Raw genomic sequence first — 25,348 nt, 5'->3', positions numbered from 1 at the left:
TGGAGAACCAGGCAGTGTTTGAAGTAAGTTGGTAATAGCTCTCGGGTTATTGGAGAAACAAATCAAGATACCAATCAAGGTTTTACCTAGTGAAGTCAATAGTCCCTTCTGTTTTCAAATCTGTTTTCAGAAGTGGTTGTTCAGGCACGGTTGTTTCATGAGTTTAAGTGTCAGATCTGTAATAACATTTAAGCACGCTTTATAAGAAAGCTGTAGAAGGATAAGAAAGGATAGATACGTTATACGTGCACTTGTTTTATTCTTTTACCCATCTAAGAGGAAGGCTGGAAAACAAGAAATTAGCTGATTAAAATATGACTATTAAGTATCAGGATAATTTAATCGATATCACTTTGATTTCCACACCAAAGTTCTTGGTTATAAATATCCACTGGGGAGTTATGTTCCTAGTTCTGAGGTGATAATTCAGCTCATGGTGTACGTGGGAAGCTTTGCTGCATTTGCAGAGGTGGTAGATTTCTAGTGAGACATTAAAGTGTAGTCCTTCCTGCACAGCTCGTCAGTGGGCTGAGGAAGACTGAAAGTCAGTTCTCTTGGAAGAAAGAGGTGGGCATCCTCAGGGGTGGATTGGTGTTCTCTCCCAGTAAGTCCCTGCATGTTTCTTAGAGTCTAGCTGTAGTGCCCAGCACATAATGGCTCCTGCATACACACAGTAAGTGTGCTGTCTGTTCTGAAACAAATATTGAAGCTATTCTGCACAAGATAACCTGCCCACAAAGGGGAAAAGAGTTCATGGCAGTGCTGTCTTTCAATGAAGTGAACCCCTGGAAAAGAGGGATTCCTGCTCAGTTTTAGTTTGGGTTGACTTTATTTTGTTAGGAGTGCTGCTTTCCCTAGGGTCTATTTTCTTTCTTCTCATTCTTGAGGCTTTCTCAAGAGCTAAGTATGGCTCTTTTCCTCTCTGGCAGCCAAACCAAGTAACTTTCCTTCCAATCTAAGCTGAGATCAGAGAGTGAGGAGGATCTGTCAGTACTGTGTCTGGTCCTCTCGGTAAAGAGATGGGAAATAATGGGGCCCCCTTTTCTGAGGCTTGTATTTCACTTTGTTCCATCCTTCTCCTTTCATCAGTCGGTGATGTGGTCAGCAGACCCTTTAGCCTGAGAGCCATAAGCTCTGTTTTTGACTTGCATCCTTTCATCTCTGTTTCAGCAGCATCAGCTCCGTTGTTGTATCTCTGTATTCAAGCTTTTCTTTCTTTCTTTCTGTGGAGAAAGACAGACAGAGATTTGGCACTCCTTGTTTTGCTTTGCATTTCGTGGCAATTCCATGTTCTCAAGAAAAAAAAACAGCCAACACAACAACCAAGAAAACAAACAGATAAAAAAAAGTACCAGAACAACAACTAACCAACCATACACCCCCCGTAAGTACCCAGGGTACTTACCTGTTAGTCATTTTGGTCATGAAAAATATTCTGAAATACCTCTTCCCACTCTAGACTGATGTGTAACTTCCAAATCTTAGCACAGCCCTCAGTACAGGTGTCTTGGAGGAGTAATTGCACTAAACTATCTGTTGTCAGCAGACTGCTGTGTAATGTAATTTAAATAGCAATTTGGTTTTATTCTGTCACATTTTTCTAGCTATGTATTGTTCTTATCTGTGTTTATAAATAAATTATTTGTAATAGAGGCTAAACTACTCTACCCAGTAAGGGCAAAGTCATTATAAGCATGGTTTTGTGCAGTGTGAATCAGGCTGGTGCATCAGGTAGGTGATTGCTTTTCTCAATAGAATTTTTGACGTTACACAGCAATTTCTTCTCGTCTTTTTAAAATCTATTTTTGTTTTCAATGTTCACAATATACTGAACTGAGTATTTTGAATGGGCATTCAATATACTGTCTCAAGATTGAGCATTTGTTCTTAAAAGAAAAAAATCATCTGTTATTTAGAGAGGCATTTTTTGATGCAGAAGACTCTTACAGTGTGCATACATTTAATTCTGCTCGTTGTAAGGCCTTTTTTAGATACGAAATTAGAACAAAGAAGTTTTATTTTAAGGGAGAATTTCCAAGGACATAACAGGCCTTACAGGAGGTTGGCCAAATTAAGATCTTTGTTCTATTTTGAGACACAGATAAAGGATTCACGCTGAGATAATTTCTGTCTGCGGATGATGTAATTCACATGAAACAATGACCTGTGTAATCTATGGGTAGAATTGCTCCCCTGCTCCAGTCAGGGAAGTTCTGAGGGATACAAGCTTCAGAGGAGCCCTGAGCAAGGCAGCACGGCTCTGACATGCTGTGCTGTCCCTCACTCTGTGCACACATAAGACACCAAATTTTTGCCATCAACATTTGCGTTTTGAAAGAATGTAATTCATAACAGCAAAAAAGTATCACAGTGCAATGATGTAATGTCTTGATGTGTGCAAGGTGTGCATGTTAATGGTGTTATTAAGGTGTTAATGGTTCTCTGTCAGTGTTGTGTGTTGAATTTTGTATCTGATTCATCTAGGCTTTTGTACAGGGAGAGATTTTACTTGTTTTATTGACTAAAAGAATATACTGAGGAGTTATTACCCACCAGTATCTCTAACATATATCTATTAAGTGTAATGCAACTTGTTTTGTTTAACATCCAGATTAAAAAGCTGAATCAAGTAACTATTTGTTAATTTGAGTTTTGAGAGGAAGATTCAAGCATTGGGCTGTTGTTATTGTAATCTGCTGTTAAACATTTCAGTGTGTTGAGGAAATGGAACTTAATTATCCTCTACATTACTTTCTTCATAGACACACATTGATTTAATTTCTTCTTAAGGTTTAATGAAGAAACTGGAAGAGGAGATAAATTTCAATTCATACCTGGCTACTGAAAAAATACCTAGAGAGCTTGAAAGTAAGAAGAAATCAGTATATTTCCTACAAAAGGTAGTTGCAGAGCCAGCTATGGGTCAATCAGATCTCAATGTACTCGAAAGCAAGGTAAGTTGACCAAAGTGACACTTAATTTGTGTTTCAAAGCGTGCTCTAGAGTTTGTGCATATTGCAGTTCTCCTGTGCCTACTTAACATCCTTGAGAAAAGGTTTGATTCCCAAAGGAACACCTCTTCAGTTGTAAAAGAAGTTGTGTTACTCACTAAATGCAAGCTCCTTAGGTAAGTAAAAAAGAAAAAAAAAACACCACAAAACCCATCGTATCCTCAAATGCTATTTAGAAAATTGTGTTAGCAATTTGCTATGGTATGAGCAGAGAGATCAGTTCCTCATTAAAGGTTTGATTTCTCATCTTTTCAGTTTTAGCGTGTTTTAAACTTTCACTGTCATCAAGGGAGTTTATGACAATGTAAGAAGAGTGCTTGTGACATGGTGAACAAAGCTTTATTTGAAATACTTAGCTTTCAAAGTACTCAGCTGTTACTCAGAGTAATGTTGGGGCAGTGTCCTGCTCTGTACCTGCACTTCGTTTTGACTTCATTAGATTTTAGCATATATTTACACAGCTTGCTTATCAGCAGTCATCTAGTTAGCAGAGAATTAAAGGAAGGTTGCTAGGGCTGTGGTTTCCATGGCTGATGAGAGTCCCAGTGTTAGCATTAAGTCAGAACTGAGGTAGCTGGAATCAGTGCACTGGTGTAGGTGTTTATTAGTTTCCAGATGCAGTGGGCTTTAAAGTTTCAGCTACAATGAAGATCAGCAATTTGAGCCTGTGGACAACCAGGTGCATTTTGTGGCAACAAAATGTGAGTACCACAGAGATGCAATGTGGTGGCTGTGACTCTTAAAAGCACTGGTAAAACTTGGTGTCTCTTAGTTTTTATCTGCTCTTCTTTAGAACTCTGATGAATGGTTAAGTGAATAGAAGTGTTTGTTAATGCTGGTAAAAGCACATTGTCACACAGTATATGGCATCATCAGTCTTCTTTTTTCTGTCTTTATGTACCAGTTCACTGATTTTATTTTTTTTTTTGGTCCATGTATACCAGTTTACTTCATTTTCAGGGCAAATGTCATGCTCCTGCCTTATCATAAAGGCACAGAACTGGAAATCAAAAACCCAGCCTTTTCCTGGCCAGTACTGAGTAACTCATTGAGTTTTTTGTGTTCTTTTCTTTCCTCTATTCTGAAAATGGAGCTGGCAGTATTTCCTTGTAACTGGGTTGTTAATCTGGTTTGCAAAGCGTTCAGTTCTTGGAGAAGACAAAGAAATAAAGCTCCTATTCCCCTATTTTTCTGCTCTTTTTTGCAGATAGATGAAGTGAATGCACAAATAAATCAGCTTATCGAGAAAAGAATGATGAAGTATGAGCCAATTGATAGTAAATTTTCCATGTATCGCCAACAGGTAAGGAAAAAAAGTTGTTTTGTTCTAAGCAGAAGCAGTGGAGCAATTTCAGCCACTGATTGTTGTACATACTGACCTTTAACTTATCAAAGCAAAAATCTGTAGGAATAAATGATAATGCAAGACAAAAACTAAACAAATGGTGTGCTTGAGGCTTAGTGAAACAATTGCTTTCAGTCGTGCTAGTGAGTTTGTCAGTTGCTGTCCGAGGTGTCACACGTCAGCTGCATGACAGTAACTGGAGAATCGCTTGGGAAGAGCTATTTTGGTAAATCTCCAGCTGTGGACAGATTCTTACAAGGCAGCACGTGTGCTGGATGCAGAGCTTGCTTTCAGTCATAGTACTCACTTGTGTTTGACCACATGCTGCTTTTCCTTTTACATCTGTTAAGAAGGCATTCTTTGAATTTATATATATATATATGTATTTCATCCTGAGGAGGCTATAAAAACGTTTCTCTGTAAAATAGGCTGTGTGGTCTAGTCTTAGTAAATTCAGAAGTTATAAAACGGATTGATGAAATCTGAGACTTCTACAGCTTACACAGAAACATGTGGTTTCTTTTCCAGCCAAACCTGTATAGCTGCTGATTTTTATTGAAGATTTCCATAATGATATTTGTGGTGAAAGCTTAAAAAAATAAAAAGGCGTAGGTAAAATATATGAGTGATAGGAAAAAATTGTGATTAAAATATATGCAACAGTTCAGTCACATAAAATATGTTAAATATGCCTGGTACCCAATGTGCTGGTACCTAGGACTGCTATAGCAGTGCTCAGTGGTGCTCAAGGAGTTCAGATTGCTGCTGTGAGTGGAAGGCATACAGTGGTCTTTGCTTTGTTCTTCTGAGGACTTGCTTCTGCTTCACAGGAATGATCATGTATATTGCAGTACAGTTGGTCACTGCAGATATCTCATGGAGCAAAGAGCTGAGCTGACCCCTCCAGAATTCTGTTAGATGTTCTTAGAAATAAAGCTGCTCCTCTGAATGTAGCAAAAGCATCCCAGTGTGTTTTGCTGTACTTTTACTGAAGTTTTTCCTTTTGTACAAAGTAACCAACAGTGCATCCAGATTCAGGTGCATACAAGTGAATTCCCGTGTTGTGTTATGTAAAAATATACTTTGGCAAGATGACAGTGCTTTATTTTTCTGAGCTAATGTATATTTATCTTCTTAATGAACTTTGTCTAATGTTAGGTACTAGTAAATATTCTGCCTGGTACAAAATGTTATTTTTTAATGCTTTATCTTCTAAAAAAATAAAGACTAAAAAAATTAATGAAATAGTCTATGATCTACAATATTTCTGTACTTTTCTGCTTTATTCATTGTCTTTTAGCTGTTTGCCAAGATTCAGAGGCTAAGTTCTGCTTAGTGTAACATATTTCTGTAGGCTGGAGTAGGTTGGAGTTATAAAAATCTGTATTATGACATTTGTGAAATCTTGGATGTCTTTCCAGTTAAACCATGTTGATGTGTCTTACATATGCACAGAAAGGGAATAAGTAGATTAAATGGAGCTCCCAAAATGCATCCCTTTTCTTTAACAAAAATGAAAAAGGAGGTGAAGAAACATATCCAAAATGTAAAATGCATCAGCGTGAATCTGAGGAACAAAGGGGCATGGCTGAAATCTCGGCCATACTGAAGGAAGTTGGGAATTGGCAATCTACTTTAAAGAAGCTGTGGTTTAACCCACTGTGTAATTGTGTAATCTGTTGGTTGGTTTTTTTTTCTTTGCAAAGAAATGTGTTCACAATTGCTAATGAAAATGAATTTCCTGCAGTATAAATGTAATTTCAGTTTTCATGTTTTTGTTTTGTTAATGGTTAAACAAGGCAAAGCAAATGCAGTTTTTAGTTTGTGTCCATGTATGTTTCTAATTTTCCTTCAGGCATCTATAATTTCCCGGAAGAAAGAAGCCAAGGCAGAAGAACTGCAGGCTGCTAAAGAAGAGATGTCCAGCACAGAAAGGGAGATGATACAGAAGACAAACCAGGCCCATGAGTTAGATGGCTCTGAAGTTCTGAAAGGGGATGAGGTGGGTGATGTAACAGTGCCTGTGAGGAAGAAGAAATTTGTAAGAGGTGGATTGATTTTGTTGTTGTAGTTAACTTGGAATTTCCTTTTAATTTCACACTGCAGTAACTGCTTCTGCTGTTTCTCATCCATTCTTGTATATGGTGTCAAACTATGTGGCCTCAGCGTTGCAACAGGCTGAGTTCTGGTATTTTTTTTATCCATGTTAAATTAAAATTGGACGACAAACAGTGGGTTTGAAGACATTTTTGAAGCGCAGATAGTACAGTGCTGTCCAATGCTTTCTGATATTTAACAGCACTTTTTAAAGTACTTGATTTATACTAAGTTCAGATTATTAATTTAAATGATTCACATTCAACCTAATAAGTTGCAAGGCATATGAGGACTTACTGTTGGGCTGTTTTAACATTCCAGAGCTTTGAGTCAAAATAATGTCAATATTATCACAGTGGTATGATGATAACTTCAACCAACTACAAAAGTCAGCGAGACTAATGGGAGGCTTAGGACTTCAAGTGATAAGTCATGACTATCAGTTGTATTTCAGTCAGTGTGTAATAAAAGTCTGCTATGTTACTATCTGATCATAAACCACAGCAGCAGCAGTTATCAGAAGTGCATGTAATACTTTGGTATTTACTACCTGCAAAAGCTTTTACTTCAGAAATATTTTTTTGTAGACCACCTGAAGTTTGTGTAACACAGACTTTGACTCACAGTCTTCTCAGACAAAATTACATTTGAAGCTGTACTTACTAAAGCAGCTTTTTCTTCTTCAGACATTTGCAAAGAGTAAGGCTGCTGCAGCTGGACAATGGCTTGTCAGCAAAATAAATTGGCTGTTCTTAAGACAATAATTTTTCTCACTTTGGAAGAAGCCTACTAAGTGTACTTAAAGGCAAATTCCCTAAGGAAAGACATGAGCTGCATCATATTCTGAATTAGAATATATCCTGGTTTCAGCTGGGATAGAGTTAATTTTCTTCCTAGTAACTGGCAAGGTGTTGTATTTTGGATTTCAAATGAGAGTAATGTTGATAACACACTGGTGTTTTAGTTGTTGCTGTGTTAATTTGCACTGCCATAACTTTATCGAGAGTAACACTCTTTCTTTGTCTGTTTCTGTGCTTTTTTTACATACTGCTCAATACAGTCAACGCCCTTTGTAGAAGGAACTCCCTTCCTGATCCCATAGGACATGCCTGTTCCACAAATATCAGTTTTGTTTTAAAGGAGTCTTACAGAGTGAATTAAGTATGGGAATATGTGTTTGTGTACACTCATGCATAAAGACTTCCTGGAACGTATGCAAGTTCCTCTTGCCTTCTTGCCTGTCTCCCGTTCAGTAAATCTAGATGAAAACCAAAGGTATAAGCAATAACACAACACTTTCTGTCCAGGGTTATGTTTAGAACGAGAGTATCTGTAGATTCCAGTGAAATTAACTCGTGCTACAAGTCTTGAGTAACTCTTTGAAGAATTAAGCTCCAGCTTTCTCTTACCATGATGACAATAGGCATTCATGGCGTTCCGTTGGTAGCAGTAATAACAACACCAGTGGATTAGACTTCTCTCCACCTCAGATTTTTATCCTCAGTGAGCACTTGGCTAGAATCGTTGACAGCTTTCAAAGTAAAAATAGAAAGCAGACAATCTGTGTTTCTGTGATGGGAAAGAAATTAATTGACAAGAATGCATTACAGAGACAGCAACATATGCTTTACATTATCTGTAAATACACTGTAAGGTAAGAAATAATGGATGTTCTGAGTGAAGACATCATACTCTTATCAACAGTACCTTAAACAGAGCAAGGCAGGAGGGAAGCATTTAGTCTAAAGGCTTAAGGATGAAAAATTCAAGTTAATTGTCTGCCATGAGGAAGAGGCTCAAGACAGAAGGAAGACATTACCTGTTTTGAACATAACCTGCATTCCTTTTGTTCAGATGTGTTCTATGTTTGATTTTTGAAATATTTTCAAGTCCTCACGTTGATGAGTGCAGAAGAAATGATGGAGTGCTTTGGGCAAAATGTCAGCTCAGTTCAGAAGTGTTTGAGTTTCGTAAGAACTGTTTCCTGTTCTGTGAAATACTTTCTGTATGTTGGCCAAAGGAAGGAAGCCAGCATTATACAGTGCTCTGTTCCTGTTTATTAGTTCATAAGCTGTGTTGTGTGGGTATGTGTATATATGTGTGTGTATATATGCGTATAATGGAAATAGGTCCTCAGGGAAGAGGTGATGAAGCAGAAGTGAAGTGAGCAGGTTATCTTTCATCAGTAAGTCTCTGTTCATCGCTCACCTAGACTATAGACTTGTTTCTAGTACGATATGCCTTTACATTTGTTTTCTCTGCTTTATTACTCCAGCTTGAGCCAATGCTAAAGGAAATTAGATTAATGTAATGGTGAGTCACTACTGCAATACATATGGTCAGTGAGGGCAGGAAGAGGTTGTAGATTCAACCTTCACATTCCACTCTTTGACAACTGAGAGCTTCTTTTATACCTTCATGATGTAGTCCCACACATTTTGCATTTATTTCCCCCATTTTCAAAAAAGGAAGAAAGTTTTGCTATCTTAAGCTCAGAACAGGCTTTTAATGCTGCCACATCTAACTTATCTAAGCACAGCAGTGAAATAGTTTTCTCACCCATTTCTCATCTTTTCGTCTACCTGTGTCCTCTTACATCATAGCACTCACAAGCAGTCAAAGAATTAGTGCCTTCTTAACTTATGCTCCCATACCAGTATTCAGAACTTCAGTGGAGGTCATCTTTGCACTTCATTCACCAAAAGGTCAATCCTGGCTTATGTTTTTAGGTGCTAGTGTTTTGCTTTCTTCTCTAATCATAAGAAAGAATGTTATAGCATTCCAGTTGGTTTGAGAGTTTGCACAGCTACACAGAACTTAGAAGAAACAGCAGGGAATAACCAACTCATTTACATCAAATGCAGAAAAGGTAGGAATAAATTGCCTGCTTCAGTGATTATGAAATCTTTTTAAGTACTTCAAACAAAGCACAATGGACGTGGGGCAAAGTTGGCAGGCACCTAGCTGCAGCTGTCAGATCCTGAAAATTAGGGAATCAAATGTTGACACTTAGAAGGCTAGATGGTTCAATTACAAGTGATCCTAGGTAAAGCTGTGATATTTTTAGCTCTTTACACAACACATTGTACTTTTCAGAGTTCAGTATAGGGCCCCAAGAGCCTAGACTTTCCCCAGGTTTCAGAATAGAATAGTATCATAGCAGTGCATAGCTACAGTCACTAATGTTTTTGAGCATGTGGTATGGACAGACTTAGCTGTTTGTTAGCAGGTATGTGAGGTTTGCATCTTAATTTACGTAAGTAGTTCAGTCTTTATACAGATGCCTACCATGCCTAATTGCACCCTGGTATAACAGTAAAGACAGAGATTGATGCACTTAGAGAACAGAGACAGCAAAGTCTTGGATTGCAGATCTTGTCACTTCTCCTCTAAAATGATTGAGTCAATCTGAATCTACAGTAAGCAGTTACTGAGCCCTGGGAGGGCTAGGGAGGCAGATCTTTAAGAAACCATAAGGAGCTCACTACTTGGCCATGAAATGGTTTCAGTCAGGACCCAGGGTAGATTATCCTGCAAGTTTACCATCTTAAATTTGCATTAAGGTTCTAGGTGCAGTTAAACTGCTGTCTGTCAAAAGCTCCTTCAGCATGGAACTGGGAGTTGATGGCAATGAAGTTGTGAGAACAAAAGCAGAGACTTCGTAGGATTCTTACAGGAGCCAGAAGCTTTTTGCTGTAAGAAGTTAACCATCATTTAAGCCAAATGTATGCAGTGATTCAGACATAAAATATAGCTTCACAGAACTGAACGCTCTTTCAGCACCCACTAGGATGAATAAATCATCAGTTGTATTGATCTGTGCATTTTCAGCGATAACTGAGAATGGTTTTTCATTAAAAATATTCTGATTGGTCTAACTTCTTAATAATGGTACACCAGAAGCAAACAGTCCTAGAAGAGAAATCCTACTCAAGGCTAATGAAGAATTTTCCTAATTGATCTGCCCAACAAGGTTGTAGGATACCTTCTTTTCACTTAGTTGAGATGATAGCAGTTGGGTCTGTTACAAGTTTAGCCCTCTTTTACGTGAGTTATTAACCACATCCAACAGTGGCAACACTAGCTCAGTTTTAAAACCTCTTAAAAATAGTTTTATTGAAATAGTGTCACGATCATTTTATTGAAATAATGTCATGATTCCTGAACTGAGTCTTAAAGCTTTGGGACAGTCTGTATGCCATTAATTGGTCTAGTTAAAAACTAAAACATCTGCTCCTTAATTCTTAATAGAAACAAAACCAATCAGCAAAGATTTTCTGCAATTACTGTGGTTATGCAAATAATTCTATTAAAAAAACTTTGAAACCTTTGGATTCTGCATCTCAGAAGGAAAAGTTTTATATATTTTTTTTTACAATTAATACTTTATTTTCTGTAGTAATTTCTTGTGAAGAATATTTTGATTACTGTAATATAATCAGATTGATATGGCAATCCACAAAACAGTATTTCATGAGGTTGACACAGAAGTGAGTGATTAATCAGGGATTTGTTCTTTCTGGTAGACAAGCTTATCCATTTTCTCCTTCAGTGATCATCATAGACTAAGAACCTTGTGAAAATTTCTCAGGGGGTGAAATCTGGATTTCAGGAGACTGAAGGGAGGAGTTAGGAGTGAGCATGAGAGGAGCTGGGCTTTGATCTCAGCTCAGCAATGCACTGAAGCATGGGGTCAGCGTGCTCGTGTTCTTGCCTGGGGAAGGGGGTCAACAGTTGGACTTGGGATGATTCTGGAAAAGCCATTTTCATTGCTGCAATTCAGTTTTGTCATATCTAGAGTTATAACAAGGCAATAGCAATCACTTTCAGCCTGTAATAAGTGAAGAAGTGTAATGTACTGGCACTGGTGGGTTTTTCAATAAAAATGGAACATGGTATGAGAAATCTGCCCAGGGATGTGAGCTACCTGTGTGTTTGGGACCTTCTAAGACATCAGAGTCCTGCTTTCATTCACTCTGCTTCATGGTCTAGATTCCAAGCTTTTTATGTTACAGTCTCCCATAAAAATAGCTCAGTGGAAAAGCATAATCTTTCTTTGCTTTCGTTTGGATCGCTTTTATATCTCAGGGGGCTCTGGCTCAGCTAGCAAATGAGCCCACAGGCTTGTTTACTTTAACTGCTAAGTCAGTGCCAGCATTTGGTTCCTGTCCAGTCATTTCATCTTCGAAACTTAAATAACTATTTGTGTTAGGGTGCTTGAGAAAGGAAAGCTTGCTGGTGGACATAGCCTTGAATGGTGCATTACTGTGAGTGCTGATGGATCCATGGGAACTCTGTAGGTTGAGCCTGCTGTTCCTGTGCAGGGAGCAGTTGACCTTGTCTGTGGGAAAATGCTGTTGGTCAGAAATGGATTCCTTTTGGGTGGTTGAAGTGATGTGGCTAGGCAGTTTTTCTTCCTTCGGTTCTTCGTTGTGTTTAAAATACCTTTTGCAGCAGTAAAATCCAATCTTGCATAGCATTTTAAGGGCTTGATTTTCTTCATCTATATATAGTTGGGAGCATGAGATGCACAAAGTTTCAGAAGCTGTGCTTAGAGAAATGAAGGCACTGGGATTTTGCTAGAGGCTTATTTATAGTTTTCGGAAATCTTCAGTACGATTCTCAGCTTTTAGACTGGAGAAACCTAGCTGTGCCAGAAGATCCCTACCAGCTGCTGAGTTAACTGGAGTTAAGCCTAACAGCTCCAGCTCCGAATTTGGCTCTGCATCTAAGGAAGGCTTCAGTTAGTGAGATTTTCAGGGGCTAATCTGTGCTGCATTTGGAGAAGGTGAATTCTTTTGAAACTTGTGCCAAACTGGTGATTGATTTCTACAGATACAATCGTTTTGCTACTGCTGTTTATACCGTTTCACCTCATTTGTGGCAAAAAAAAATTACATGAAAACCTGTTTGCTTTTTAAAAGCCAGAGATTGTGATGAAAGACAGGCATCTATCTCCTAAAGGGAATAGATTTCACTTGACAACGTGAGCAGCTTGTAGTTCACTTCGGATGAAATTGTTACTGTACAGCCTTAACTTAATCAACTCATAATGGAGCATCGGTGGAATCGGTTCTTGAATCAACAAAATCCTTTGACTTCCATTGTAAGATGCATTATGCTTTGAGCACTGAATATGCAGATTCTCTACCTCCCACTCAAATTATTTTCAAGACTTTAAAAGTAGTTATAAAAGTGAGGAGAACCATGGTTTGTTTTTCATCCTGGCATAAACTGACAGATTATTCAGATTTGATTGGTCTATGTGGTCGCACACACAATAAATTTCATCCAACACACTTTACTGTATTCCACTGATCAAATGAAACCTCTCTGGATCTGCTCCATCAAGACAGAAGATTGCTTCTCTTAAATAATTGGAGAGATGCTATTTATACTCTGTCTTGAAAATCACACAGAACTTGGTGCTATCTAAACAATACAGAAGAAAAAAAAAACAGTTGTTTGTGTTAGATAGGAGGGTATAGATGAATCTGCTATGAAAAATAATTCATTCTGGTTATATTATACGAAGTGTGCCAATAATATAACAGTGACAGTACGACTGTAAGAGGACTGCCTCTGCTGCACAGTGCTGTGGATTAGGTGACCTTGTCTATCCTTGTCCTAGGTAGCACACACACAGTGTAAAATGGTATTCTGAACCACACATAGTCCAATCTGCATAGAGCACATTGAGTAATTTGTGGGTTTGTTCTTTCACCAAAAACGTTTATAGCTTTTGGCTTTAAAAATAGTTGTGGAGCATAGCAAGAGAGAAGCAGCTTTGGCCTAGATATTGCACAGGATGGCAGATGAACAGGGTTGATTTCATTTTGGGCATTTTGCCCAGGACACTTTTTATAGAACATACAGTTACTCTGGGGGTTCTTAGGCTGTGGTCTCATTGGTTTTTTGGATCCCTCCTATAGAAGGGAGAGTGGCATAACTTTGCAGGAAGGAAAAAAACCCAAATGTAATATCTGAGTTCTTTTATGTTTGAGTCTAAACTTGTGGTGGAGGGGCTCCTGTTTCCTCCTGGCCGTGTCGTTTGCTCACTCTGCACGTGCTGAACGCTCCTCTGTGAGGAGCACTCTGAAGCCTGTTCTTGCAGCATCTACACTAATAAATTTTGTTTTCCATCGCTGGATCTGAGTGCAGTTCTGAGCTGTGACTGGCAGCTCCAGGAGCTATGCCTGTTTGACAGATGGAAAATATTCAGGCAAAGAAAAGCACGACATGTTTGTTTCGACATCTGATTTTTCATCTTGCAAATCGAGCACACGTGGATTCTGATGTTGTTTAGCTGTACGGATGTGAATTATTTTTGCTTGGTCTTTAATAAAACTGTAAATTCCCCAATTCCTCCAGATTTGGGTGGAACATGCTGCATTTCTCTGCTTCTATGCACGGACTCTGCTTTTATTTTCCCATTTTTAAAACTTTAACCAGCGACATTGAACGAGTCGAGGAAAGAGAGCATCAAATTTTGAGAACTAGCAGTTAAAAAGAAGGATTATGTTCTGCTTTTCACTGTCCTTTCTTACCATGTCTTTGGTCTGCTGTGCTCATCTGGTGCTCTGCTAAATGTGCAGATTCCTATTACATTGACTTTATTGTCCATGATTCTCAGAACATCTTGGAAACAGTAATCAGTTTTCCAGCAGTCAAATGGTGGTGAGCAGAACTGAAGGGTCTTCCTATTGCAAATGGTTGAGCTGGGGTAGAGCATTAGAGCTGGATTTCTTATCTCACACAGCAACCAAACACTGCTGACAGTAAATAGACTCTGGGAATCCTTGGTTCCAGATTCTAAACACTTCACCTTCAGCATGCAGTCCTGATAGGAAAATCAGTCGGTGATGAGACCCTGCCCTTTTTCACTTCGAGTTTTATGATGGATGCTTCTGTTCTCTCTCACTGCAGTTCAAACTCTATGTTAATAAGCTCCGGAGCAAGAACACAGTATATAAAAGGAAGCGACTGGAAATAGCAGAAATTACAGCTGAGTATGGCATCCTCCAGAGGACAGAAGAACTCTTAAAACAGCAGCATGAGGCTCTTCAGCAGCAGTTGGTAATACAGGCACTTCCTAGTCCTGCAGTCCACCACCCTTCCTTCCTTGCTGGCTAGCTGTGTAATGAGGTGGATGCTGTTTGGTTATTTTCTCATGCATACCATCCTACTGTCACCAGTAAAAGAGTCATTAGGGTACAAAATCTATTTCTGTTTGCTAAGCTGTTGTACTTCATGTTCACCAACAGTTTTTTACAGGCAGTCTTGAATGATCTGCAGTTTCTCTGTAGAATGAGGGGCTCAATCATGCTCTCTGAATTCAGTGGTAGATCTTCAAATAACTCCAATCGGAGTGGGGCTGCATTCTTATGTTAGGCTTTTCCCTTAATATCAAACGTGCCCATTCTAGCCCTGGGCAGAGTGGCCTGTTGGACTGTGTGTGCTGAGAACATCTGCAGAACGTTTGACACAGCAGCAGCTCCTTGTAGAGACAAATGTTTTCCTAAAAAACATGCTTGTAAAAGATGTTGGAGGATAATTGACTTGGTGTTCACAGACGGATGACACTTTAAAAATGAGTGTTTTGCACACTGCAAATCAGCACCTAGCTTTCAGCTTACTGAAAGTCCCTCCATTGCATACTTAATGAGCAAGCATTGCTGATTACATCAGCACTTAATTAAATATGAATTTTACATATATTTTGTCATATCGTGCAAGAATGTTGTAATCTGGCATTAATATCACTATAATTAATGTAGTATTTATTTAGTTTAGCTTGACAGATGTTCACAAAAAGTCAGCTACCTCACATCTTCTGACTGACCATCTGGGTTTCACATATCAAGCTCCTTCACAGCCTGACCTAGAGCCCATTGCTCATTGTGGAAACCTCCTGCTAATTTCATTGGGCATTTGATGACAGAACATGGATGTATTACAGGAAGTTGTTACTAGCTTGCTGTAGAGGCACGAGAGGAAAAGTTTGTGGCAGCTACATTACTAATGGCTTTTAAAATAAATGGATTACAGTACTTTTCCACTTCTTACGGTATTGCATCTTTATGAAGTAATTTGCTCTATTAATTAATGGATTCACATTCAGGATTTATTTTGTGTCTGCAGCAAGCCATTGAAGACAAGAAAGGTATTTCTGGATATAGTTACACTCAGGAGGAGCTGGAAAGAGTGTCTGCAGTGAAGAGCGAAGTGGATGGGATGAAAGGGCAGACACTAGACAACATGTCTGAAATGGTGATGCTTGTCTTTAACTGTTGTATTGCCACATTTTCGATATCTGGTTCCTCAGAGTATAAAACCAAGTGGAATGTTCTAGTTGGGTGTTTCACTTTCTTTTAGTACAGGTTGATATAGAAGGATAGGTACTTTCCAGCAGTGTAGGTAGCAAGTCTTGTCTTTGGTTTTCACTTTCTTTTTGCCTATTATTTGACCAGATAAACTGCTTGAGTCTTCTACAGCATCATTTTCTAAAATGCATATAACTCACTGGAGTTAAGCATTCATTTAAACATTTTTCACTTGTCTGAAGAACTAAAGGTTATTTCTTCTCTATAGCCTAATTTTCAGTTGTCCTCAGATCTGCAGTGTTTTAACTTACCATGTAGCCATAGAAGCAAAATATTATAAAGGAGCCAAAGCAAAATAACATTCTTTGAAATCATTAGGGCACTTCAAAAATAAAGTGGTAAAATCAAAACAGGATGAATCTCAAATAGAAAGCTGGGCAGAATTTTCAGTGTAAATATTTTGAAGTGATTCTGTTTTAGCAAGTTCAAACTTTATTTCACCTATGCAGAGGTTTTTTGGCTGGTTGATTTATGTAAAGATCTCTTCTGTCAGTGTAGCTGTGCAGCTCCTTTGTTTTCCCCTCTCCTTAAGCCATTCAGGCATCTGGCACATGGATCTGCTGCTCTTGGTGTTCTGTTAAACAATGGGAACAGAAGTGGTCTGGTTTGTGGTAATGACCTCAGTGCAATGCAGGCTCTTTCCCTCTGTTAATTAGTTCTGCACTTACATTATGTTATATACAGTTCAGTCTTCTTTTGTCTCATAGTTCTTTGGGTATTTTTTCCCTCTTGATAATTTGTTTTTTGTCTCTTTTCACAATCCTAATGATATAAATGTGTTAATACCATATTATCAGCATATAATACTTTGTCCCTCTTCCAGGTAAAGAAACTGAATGCTATGGTGGCAGAGAAGAAGTCGAGCCTAGCTCCTGTCATCAAAGAACTGAGACAGCTGCGTCAAAAGTGCCAGGTTGGTAGGAACACTTCAGAATACTTTGAACACTGCTTATGGATGAAATAGGGCAGGCAGCAGGCAGACGTTGGGGGGCAGTCCTATGTTTTGCTGTGCACATCTCTCCCTGCAGTCAGGAGCTGGAGTCAGAGCAGGAGTTCATTGTACCGGTAGATTTAAGGGGCATGTGTTGATACGCAGTGGCATTGAGTTATTTGCACCTCCTGTGGTTGAGGATCTACAATGCAGGAGCTGAGACAGTGCAGGAATACAAGTCAGAGCATGGTTCGTTTAAGTTTGATTTCATGTACCAGGCATCTAAATGCTTCAACTACTGCAAAACTCCATCATCTCATAACTTTATTTAACTGCATGCTTCATTTAGTGTCTTTTTTTTTTCAGTCTTGAAGTAGGTTTATTTTAATGTATTAAACCTTCCTCTCATTCTTCACAGTTAAGGTCAAAATCACAAATGGCCGTAACTCACAGATCTCTGCTGTGCTATATAAGGATGTAATCAGCTCTGGAGAAAAGCTGGAAACAGCAGAATAAGTCAGGAATGATTTTCAACAAGCAACAAGTGAAAGACTGGAATTTCTAAAAGCTAACAGTTCAGGCACAGATTCACACTGAGATTTTGTCCTTTATAGTAATTAAAAATCAAAGCAAAAATGGCCTATAATGGTAAATAATAAAAATAATGCTTCAAAATGACAGCAAAGTTAGCTTTCAAATCAGTTCCAAAGCTTTTTGTGCTCCACGGCAGCAGAGATCTCAAATATCTCTCTCTTTTTTAAATAGATCAGAAATAAACTTCATCCCAATGGTTGTGTACGTTCATCTAAGTCCTATATTAGTCCTCTGGAATGACAGATTTATCCATCTGTTTTCAGAATTTTACAGACAGCTGAAGAAGTCATTCAGGTCCACAGCTGCTGTGAGCAGGCTCATTGACACTGGAGTAAATCGAGCTGTCCCTTTATCTATCAACTAAATTTCCAGAAAACTTATTTTTAATGGTTCTATTTAAAGTGTCACCAAGTGAAATCCATCTAAGCCATTTGTTGTGTGCCACTTAAAAGCTGTTCTTTCATAGGTAGCAAGGGTATAATTCTTCATCTCCAATTTTGTAGTCGTTTCTCAGTTTTCTTGCCAGTGCTGCCCTAATGATCTTCTGTGGTTGAAAAGAGGAAATTTGCATGCAGTGTTGTGGTGCATACAGCTTGTTCACCACTATGCAGCCTCACCATGTGTGTGTAACAGTACCCACGTGCCTGCTGAGTTTACATAAGTGTCAGGGAGCGTGCCAGTAGCTGAGGTTGATGTGAGACCAGCAAGAGCCTGCTTGAATGTCACCTGTCAGTCAATTGAAGATTTCATTTATGTACCCTTCTGCCCTCTTCACATAAGGAATTAACTCAAGAATGTGATGAAAAGAAAACCCAGTATGACAGTTGTGCAGCAGGGTTAGAGAGCAATCGCTCCACGCTGGAACAGGTAAGATGGTGGCTTGGTCACACAGCTTAATAAATGCCATGCAATGCATTACTCACTACAGTTCAGTACTTTCCCTGCCTTCCCTCTGGGTATGGAAGGTCTAGGTTCACTTCAGGTGGCACTGAGTCAGTGGTGATCCACAACTATGCAGACCATGCCAGAAGCTGCTGTGCATGAGCTGCAGTCCCACACGCTTCCTGTTCTGAGCAGCAGCAATGAACTCAGTGCTACCTCAGCCCATCCACTGAAGTCCAGCACTGATTAGCAAGAGTGAAAGAAGAGGCATCTGCCAGGAATCCTGCTGACCTAAGTATCTGTTAGAAAAGAATTTCACAGTAAAACGTTAAGGATTAATTTATTAAGACAAATCTTCACATGCGTTTAGCATACTCTTTAATTTAGCAGAACCAATCCAATGGCTAATTAATGCATTGAAGCTGATGGCAAGGATTCTTCATTAAATGTGACTCATCGTGCATTCTTGAAAATTATGGACAGAAATAAAACCTTTTTTTCTAAATAGAGCAATATAGATATGTCAGGGAGCTTGCCTGTGTGTGACTTACAGCTCTTTGAGGATGGGAGGTACCTAAACCAGTTAAATATTCTGACATGGGAACAGCGTTAATATATATAAAATTCTAGAAGCACACAGGAAATGAACAGTTCAGAATGATGCCTTTTGTATTATGGACTCGTGGTTTATGTGGTGACACAGAGCACATGGTGTGGATCTTCAGTGAGAACAGCCATTGAAATCTGATTCTCGTACTACAGGAAGTGAAGGGGCTTCAGGAGGAGTGTGCTCAGGAGGAAAGCAACTACCATTACGTGAACTGCATGAAAAGAGTAAGGTCACAGGAGGGATTAAATCATGCTCTGTGAGATGAAATAGGATTTATGTGTTTTTAAAATATTTGTATCTTTTGTTTTAGAATCTAGAAATACAGCTGCAGCGTGTTAAAGAGGAAATGAAGACGTACGTCTCCCCAGATCCACAGGAGAGAAGAAAGGCAATTCGGTACTGTACTAGTGTGTTTCTTTTGTGTTAAATTGAAGGATATAAACTGAGAGTGAAGTTGGGAATTTTCTCACTGGCATTTGAACTGGAGGAGTTCACCTGATAAATTTAGAAACTCTATAATAATCTAAAAATAAGCTTCTTGAATTCCAGTATATGCTGCTGTAAACCTATGAGTTCTCTCAGACATACCAGAAGATTTTCCCCTCCTGCTGGAGATTATAGGCCCCAGATAGTGGCTTTAACTCACAGCCCCTGTTGGCATTAGCTCAGATAAGCTGTGCTTCAGCTAGGTCCCACGGGAAGCATGGCTCTACCAGGCGTAATGTCTGCCAAGTTTGCCCTGAGTTTGTAGGAGATGATCTACCACCTCTCAAAAGAGCAACAATACAGTGCCCTCAAATTCTGGCAACTCCTTGCAAATCTGCTGTCCTTTCAGATGCAGTAGCTGTTACCAACGCTGCTCTGGAAATGGAGGACTGCATGTTCATATTGTAACTGCTTTTGTTTTGCTCTTTTTTTTTTTTTTTTTGAGGTTTCTGTGCCATATCAGTAACTTTCATCTTTAAGCTCCATTTCATTGACAAGACAGTTGCATCAAAGTGAGAGGTTTTTAAGGCCCTTTGGTTTTGTCTGGTACTACTGTATGAAGGAGTCTCTAGAGTATCCCATTTTTAGTTCAGTGCAGAGGGGGAATCAGCTCTGCCTTGTACCTCTCTGTCTCACTACCTGCATCAATGAGCAGTTGGTTTTATTGGGTAGACTTCAAAATCCACAGCAATATTGATCTTTGATGTGAGGCCTCTTCTTAGATTGCTGCATTTGTATTTCAGAGATGTGACAGATTGCTACTTGAGATCTGCATGAACTGTCGTGTTAGAGCTGTGGTTCACGTGCAGTCTTTGGTACAACGTGCCAAAGTGCCTCACAGAACTGTGCCATTCACAAAACAGTTCAAAAACATCACTGAGCAGCACTGCAAAGACAAAACTTAATTAGACAATAATCATTCTGCATTTCATTGCAAAGCTTGAGAACGTTTGTCATGCAGATGTCACAAGAAGAAGAAAGAACTTAAAGTTGTCTGTCATTTCTCTAAGGAGATGGAAGAATAAGTTAATTTCCCAAGTTATCTGTCCTGTTAGGCTTATGCCTTTCAGAATAATCTCTGGGCAGTTCTGTTTGCAGTGGTGGCAACTAGGGAAGCTATCCTAAGTGGGAAATAAATGTAGCATCACAGGATTGTTTGGGGTGGAAGGGCTCTTAAAGATCATTTTGTTTTAAACCCCGCTGCTGGGGATAGCTCCCACTAGGCCAGGCTGCCCAAAGCCCCATCCAGACAGGCAAATGTCATCTGAGGCAATTTCTTCACTGGGAAGTGGGCTGAGAACGATTTTATCTAACAAAAGCAGGCAATAACAAAATAAAGTAGAAGTGTGTAAAGAAAAGCAGCTGCGAGGAAAGACCTCAGTGATGATGTGAATATTCATTAGTATGAAAGGCAGCACCAGCAAGCAGCTGAGAGGAAACGAGGGTCGGACAGCAGGCACTGTCCTTTTATGGCTCTGCAGGGAAGGGAGGTTTTATTCACAAATGTTAAGCAAAAAGTGCTCCAGCTCAAACACTTGTGACAAGAGCATGCACAGTGTGATACTCACACAGACAAGCCACTGAATCCAAGTGCTGGAATTTAGGGCGAGTCCAGCTATGTCATCCCAGGTATGGTGAGGGGAATGTGAGCGAGCATTACCACTCTCTGCTGTCCCTGCTTTGCTTGCTAATGGGGGCACAGAAGATATTCTCCCTCTCACAGTGACTATACACATTTCTGACCTTGTGTGAGAGGTCGCACGCTAATTGCGTTTAAATGAATTACAACAAACTTCAATACAGACATCTTCACCAAAAAAAACCACAAAAAAACATGTTTCTAGACATCATTTTAGAATGTGAATGTATTTTTCAGCAGGCAGTGGAATGTAAACGGAGTGAAAATGAACCATAAATAGAACAGCACTTTCCTAACAACGTATTGAACAAAAAATGTCTTATTTCCAACCCTCTTTTTTTGAACATAAACTCTGTTCCGTGCAGTCAGTTCTTAGGAATGCGAAAAGTTAATTTTCCTCTCTAAAAATAGAATATATTTTTTTAATGAAGTTATCAAGTTGCATTCTTTCCAGTCATCATTATAAATAGTAAAGAAAAGCTTACTACCAAAGACATCTGATTTTATTACTTTGAAAATTCTATTAAACAAAAAAATATTTTTAAGGCCCAATGTGTGTGAGCATATGCTATGTGCAGTGGAAATAAGGAGACTCGGTGCTGTTCTGTGTCTCTCGGATCTGCTGAGGGATCAGCTGTGTCTGCACAGCTCTTGGAGCAGCCTCAGGACTGCTCTGATTTGTTCTGGCTGGAATTGTCCAAGAGTGACAGATCATAACGTGCTCCAGCTGCATTCTGGGGCCCAAGTGCTCCGGGCAGAATCTTGGAGGACCTCCTAGGGATGGAAGGAACATAAGGAACATGATGCAGTGGTTCTGCACTGCTGCTCACTGCGCTCCAGAAGCTTTCACACTCTGATATTGGGAAGGCTGATATTTCCATTTGGAAATTAGGATTTCTCTATGCAAAGTTCTTCTATTTGAGCAGTTTGAAAAGTTCTTGATGTGAGCTGGGTTATTTTGTACTCCATGAGAAACCTCTCAGTCTCTTCGTGTACCATTACACTCAAAATACATTTTTTTTTCAAGTAATTCAGCAAAGAGATTTTTGTCCAATCTAAAAACAAAATAAGTACTTTAACATGCCTGAACTGTGCTGCTACACTTTGTAATACTATATTGTCAGGTTTCAGGTACTGAGTTTGCCTGTGTCAGAAGGTGATCCAGCCACTGTTACGGACAAAGGTGTACAGCCAAGATTTTTTATATTGTATGTCAACAGTCATCACTCCTAAACCTAAATTTAGGCACCTCAATGTGATGGCTGTTTTCTGGAAGTGAGGAACCCACGGCGGTTCCTTTGCAGAGATTGGATTTGAAATGCTCTTCTTTTTCGTTCCTGTGTTTTCCCACTCGTTCTAACACCACACTTACAGTGTTTAAGGGCTGTGAATTTGTAATCTTTGATGCTTGTACAAAGCAGGCTCCTGGCTGAGTTCAGAATACCACCACCTGAATGTTTTGCTGTGGTCTTCAAGCTTGAAGCAGCAATAATTATGCCTGGTTCAGAAATGTAAGAGCTCTCATCCAGTATTGCTTTTGCGAACTGCATAACTGGGAGAATCAGAGTGATCTGGACTCTGATGTCGTGGAATTTGTTGTCTAATGACAGAAATGTTTCTTCGTGCTTCCTCTTTCTGCCTCACCTCATTTATGAGCCTCCTGATACGTTCAGAATTCTTTATGCTTTCATCATTATTCTGTCACGTTATAAAGAACCAGACAAAATCATAATAAAATTATTATGTATTTCCTTTAGAGAACAGTATACACGAATGATCCTTGAACAAGAAAACCTTGGGAAGGTAAGAACGAGGTTTTTACCATGTGAAAAAAATCATAGCATTCATATTTTCATGGGCCTTATTACCAAAGGCTGTGGTCAGTCTTTTATAAAAAGCATATTGCAGCCTACAAAGAAAATTCCATCACTGCTGGCAGTGGTAATTAATACTCTGAGAAGAGATCATGCTAGCTCTTCAGGGCTTGATTTCCTGCAGAGTATAGCATGAGCCACTTGTGAAAGATAGTCCAACAGCTTAACGTGACAGCACATTCCCAGTAAACCATTTGGATAAGGAACTGAAACATGGGCATGACAAACTGTGCCAGCTCAAATTTGATGCTGTATATAAAGCAACCCGTTGATGACAATAAATTTTGGGCCTGTCAGTCTTATCATTGTTATTAAAGGCCAAGGGATCATCATTGTACCAGTGCTAAACAAAAGCAGTTGTCCACGGAGCTCAGAGCAGCACGGAAGAGGTTAGACTTAGCATTCACACTGAACATCTTTCTTTTACTGGTTTCCTTTTTATGAGTCAGTCTGTTGAGGGATTTTTACAGGGCTGGGCCGTCGCTGTTAACGATCAATAGCAGGTTTCATTGTAAAACATTAATGTCAGGTTTATAATCTGATCGTATGAATGCATTGCAGGCTGCTACTTGACACTGTAAGAGCTTTGTATGGAAATAAACTCAGCTTTTAGCTCAAATATACGAGACAGTTTTAAAACTTTGTAATGATTCTCAGTCCCTCCAGAGCAGATGCCTACATCCCCAGTGCTAATTCATCTGTCACTTGTAGGGAGTGTTACTAACTTGCACAAAACTAATATTTCAGTAGCTTGTAAAAATCCTCGTCGTTCCTGGCTGCCTTTATAAGTAATTTTTGTGATGTAGGCTGTTTTGACAATAATATATTTTTATATTTTTAACAGAAATTACGAGAGAAGCAGAAAGTTGTACGGGAAAGTCACGGGCCAAATATGAAGCAGATCAAAATGTGGCAGGATTTTGAGCAGTTAATAGAATGTAAGAGAGAATGTTTTCTAAAACAGCAGAATCAAACAGCCATTGGTCAAGTCATCCAGGAAGCAGGTAAAGACAGGCTTGTGCTGTGAGCTCTTCTTTGTACCCACGTCAGGTGAGAAGATGGTGGGTTGGCCTCTCAAAGGTAACCTTGTTTTAAACGTTGTTGCTTTCGTGGTAACCTTTTTCTATGTTTTTGCTTTCATGGTTTCTTTATGAATTTGTTGTATGCTGTTTTCTGTGATGGATAAAGTGCACCTAAACTATGAAGTTGTTCCTCCATTGTTTAAGTGACGACAAAACATGGTGAGGAAGATCTGTTATGAGATCTGTGCTAGGGTGAGCCTCGTCATAAATCTTTGTTTCAGAAGGCTGGGAATGGCATGCATCTGCAGAGAGATCAAAGGAAAACAAATCCTTTTCCAGGGTCACAGAAAACTTACGTAATTGCTCTGCTCCTTATTCTGTATCGCTGAGGTTATATTTTTGCAAGGGCTGGTACTTGATGGATAATTGTGGACCTCCTGGCTTGGCCCTCTCCTTCCCCATTGTCTTTATTCATCTAGTGTGACTGGCAAGAATGGAGCCATTTTCACTCTGAGCTGCACAGACCTTGCTTGCACACTCCTAGTCATACTTTCTTTGTGTGGTTCAATTAAACTGATTGTGCTTCCAGGAGACAGTCCACTGCAATAGCGTCAGGGCTGGGCTCTGGAAACAATCACTTGGATTCTGAGCTTTTTCCATTATCTGTTGTAGTTTTTAACGATTCTCTATTTTTCTCTATTTCTTGCAATATATAGAAACATCTTTTTCTAATTTTTCTTAGTTGTCCCTGTGAAAGCATTAGCTGTGGTGCACTAAAACCTTTCTCAATTGAAGATGTTTTGCTGTTGTACCTGTGCAGTGTGGTTCCAAAGTGGTTGCACTATCCAGAGAGCAAAATCCCAGGAGTGGAGGGCTCCTGGAGGATGTAAATGTGGCTCAGGGTTCCTGCATATGTTAGGGTATGCAGAACAGATATGCAAGGCTCCCTTGTGCTCAGGCTTTGACCTGTGGGCCACAGGCAACTGTCACAGACCTAAAAATTGCATCACGAGACCCTCAGCTAACCCAGGGTAAGAGGAATGCAGATGGGGCTTGAAACTGTCCCTCACGCTTCATCATTTCTGATGAGCACCTCTTAGTCACAATCAAAAGAGCAGAAGCAGAGAGATAAGTGTGGGTGACGAGAGCTCCTGCTGTTCTTCTGCAGGCTCTTGGCTTATTGATTTTTTTTTTCTTTTTCCTGACTAAATAAGAATGGATTTTTTCACTGATAATTCTTTGAGATGTAATTTGGACATAAATTATTTAGCTTTCTCTGACACCTAACTGAGAGATCTGCTATTTTCTCTATCAAGGGAGGGTATGGTAACTACAGTTCCCAGTTTGTCTTTACATTAAGTGTATCTGCTAACAGAACTCAAATAAAAAACAATTACTACATTTTGACTGAATGGTAATAGCTTTTCATTGGTGAAAGAAGTAATGGAAAGTAAATTCTTACTGACTGCTTTCT

The 25,348-nt window shown here is 39.3% G+C and overlaps 1 protein-coding gene across 1 annotated transcript in view; it reads left to right on the top strand.

The window, feature by feature from the left end:
* IFT81 (intraflagellar transport 81) overlaps nt 1–23,971 on the top strand; it is a 35,314-nt gene extending 11,343 nt beyond the window's left edge. Inside the window, exons 8-18 of the mRNA XM_065739184.1 lie at nt 2,791–2,958; nt 4,223–4,314; nt 6,212–6,358; nt 14,380–14,529; nt 15,595–15,723; nt 16,660–16,749; nt 18,142–18,228; nt 19,006–19,077; nt 19,164–19,249; nt 22,736–22,781; nt 23,697–23,971. Of these exons, the coding sequence (XP_065595256.1) occupies nt 2,791–2,958; nt 4,223–4,314; nt 6,212–6,358; nt 14,380–14,529; nt 15,595–15,723; nt 16,660–16,749; nt 18,142–18,228; nt 19,006–19,077; nt 19,164–19,249; nt 22,736–22,781; nt 23,697–23,879 (1,250 nt within the window). The 3' untranslated portion in view covers nt 23,880–23,971. The remainder of the gene's footprint in view (nt 1–2,790; nt 2,959–4,222; nt 4,315–6,211; nt 6,359–14,379; nt 14,530–15,594; nt 15,724–16,659; nt 16,750–18,141; nt 18,229–19,005; nt 19,078–19,163; nt 19,250–22,735; nt 22,782–23,696) is intronic.
* The last annotated feature ends 1,377 nt before the right edge of the window (nt 23,972–25,348 follow it).

This window comes from Cyrtonyx montezumae, unplaced genomic scaffold (genome assembly GCF_038088225.1).
Source record: "Cyrtonyx montezumae isolate F1298 unplaced genomic scaffold, pur_monq_1.0 scaffold_23, whole genome shotgun sequence".
Taxonomy (NCBI): Eukaryota; Metazoa; Chordata; class Aves; order Galliformes; family Odontophoridae; genus Cyrtonyx; species Cyrtonyx montezumae.
This window is presented reverse-complemented; position numbering and strand designations above follow the sequence as displayed.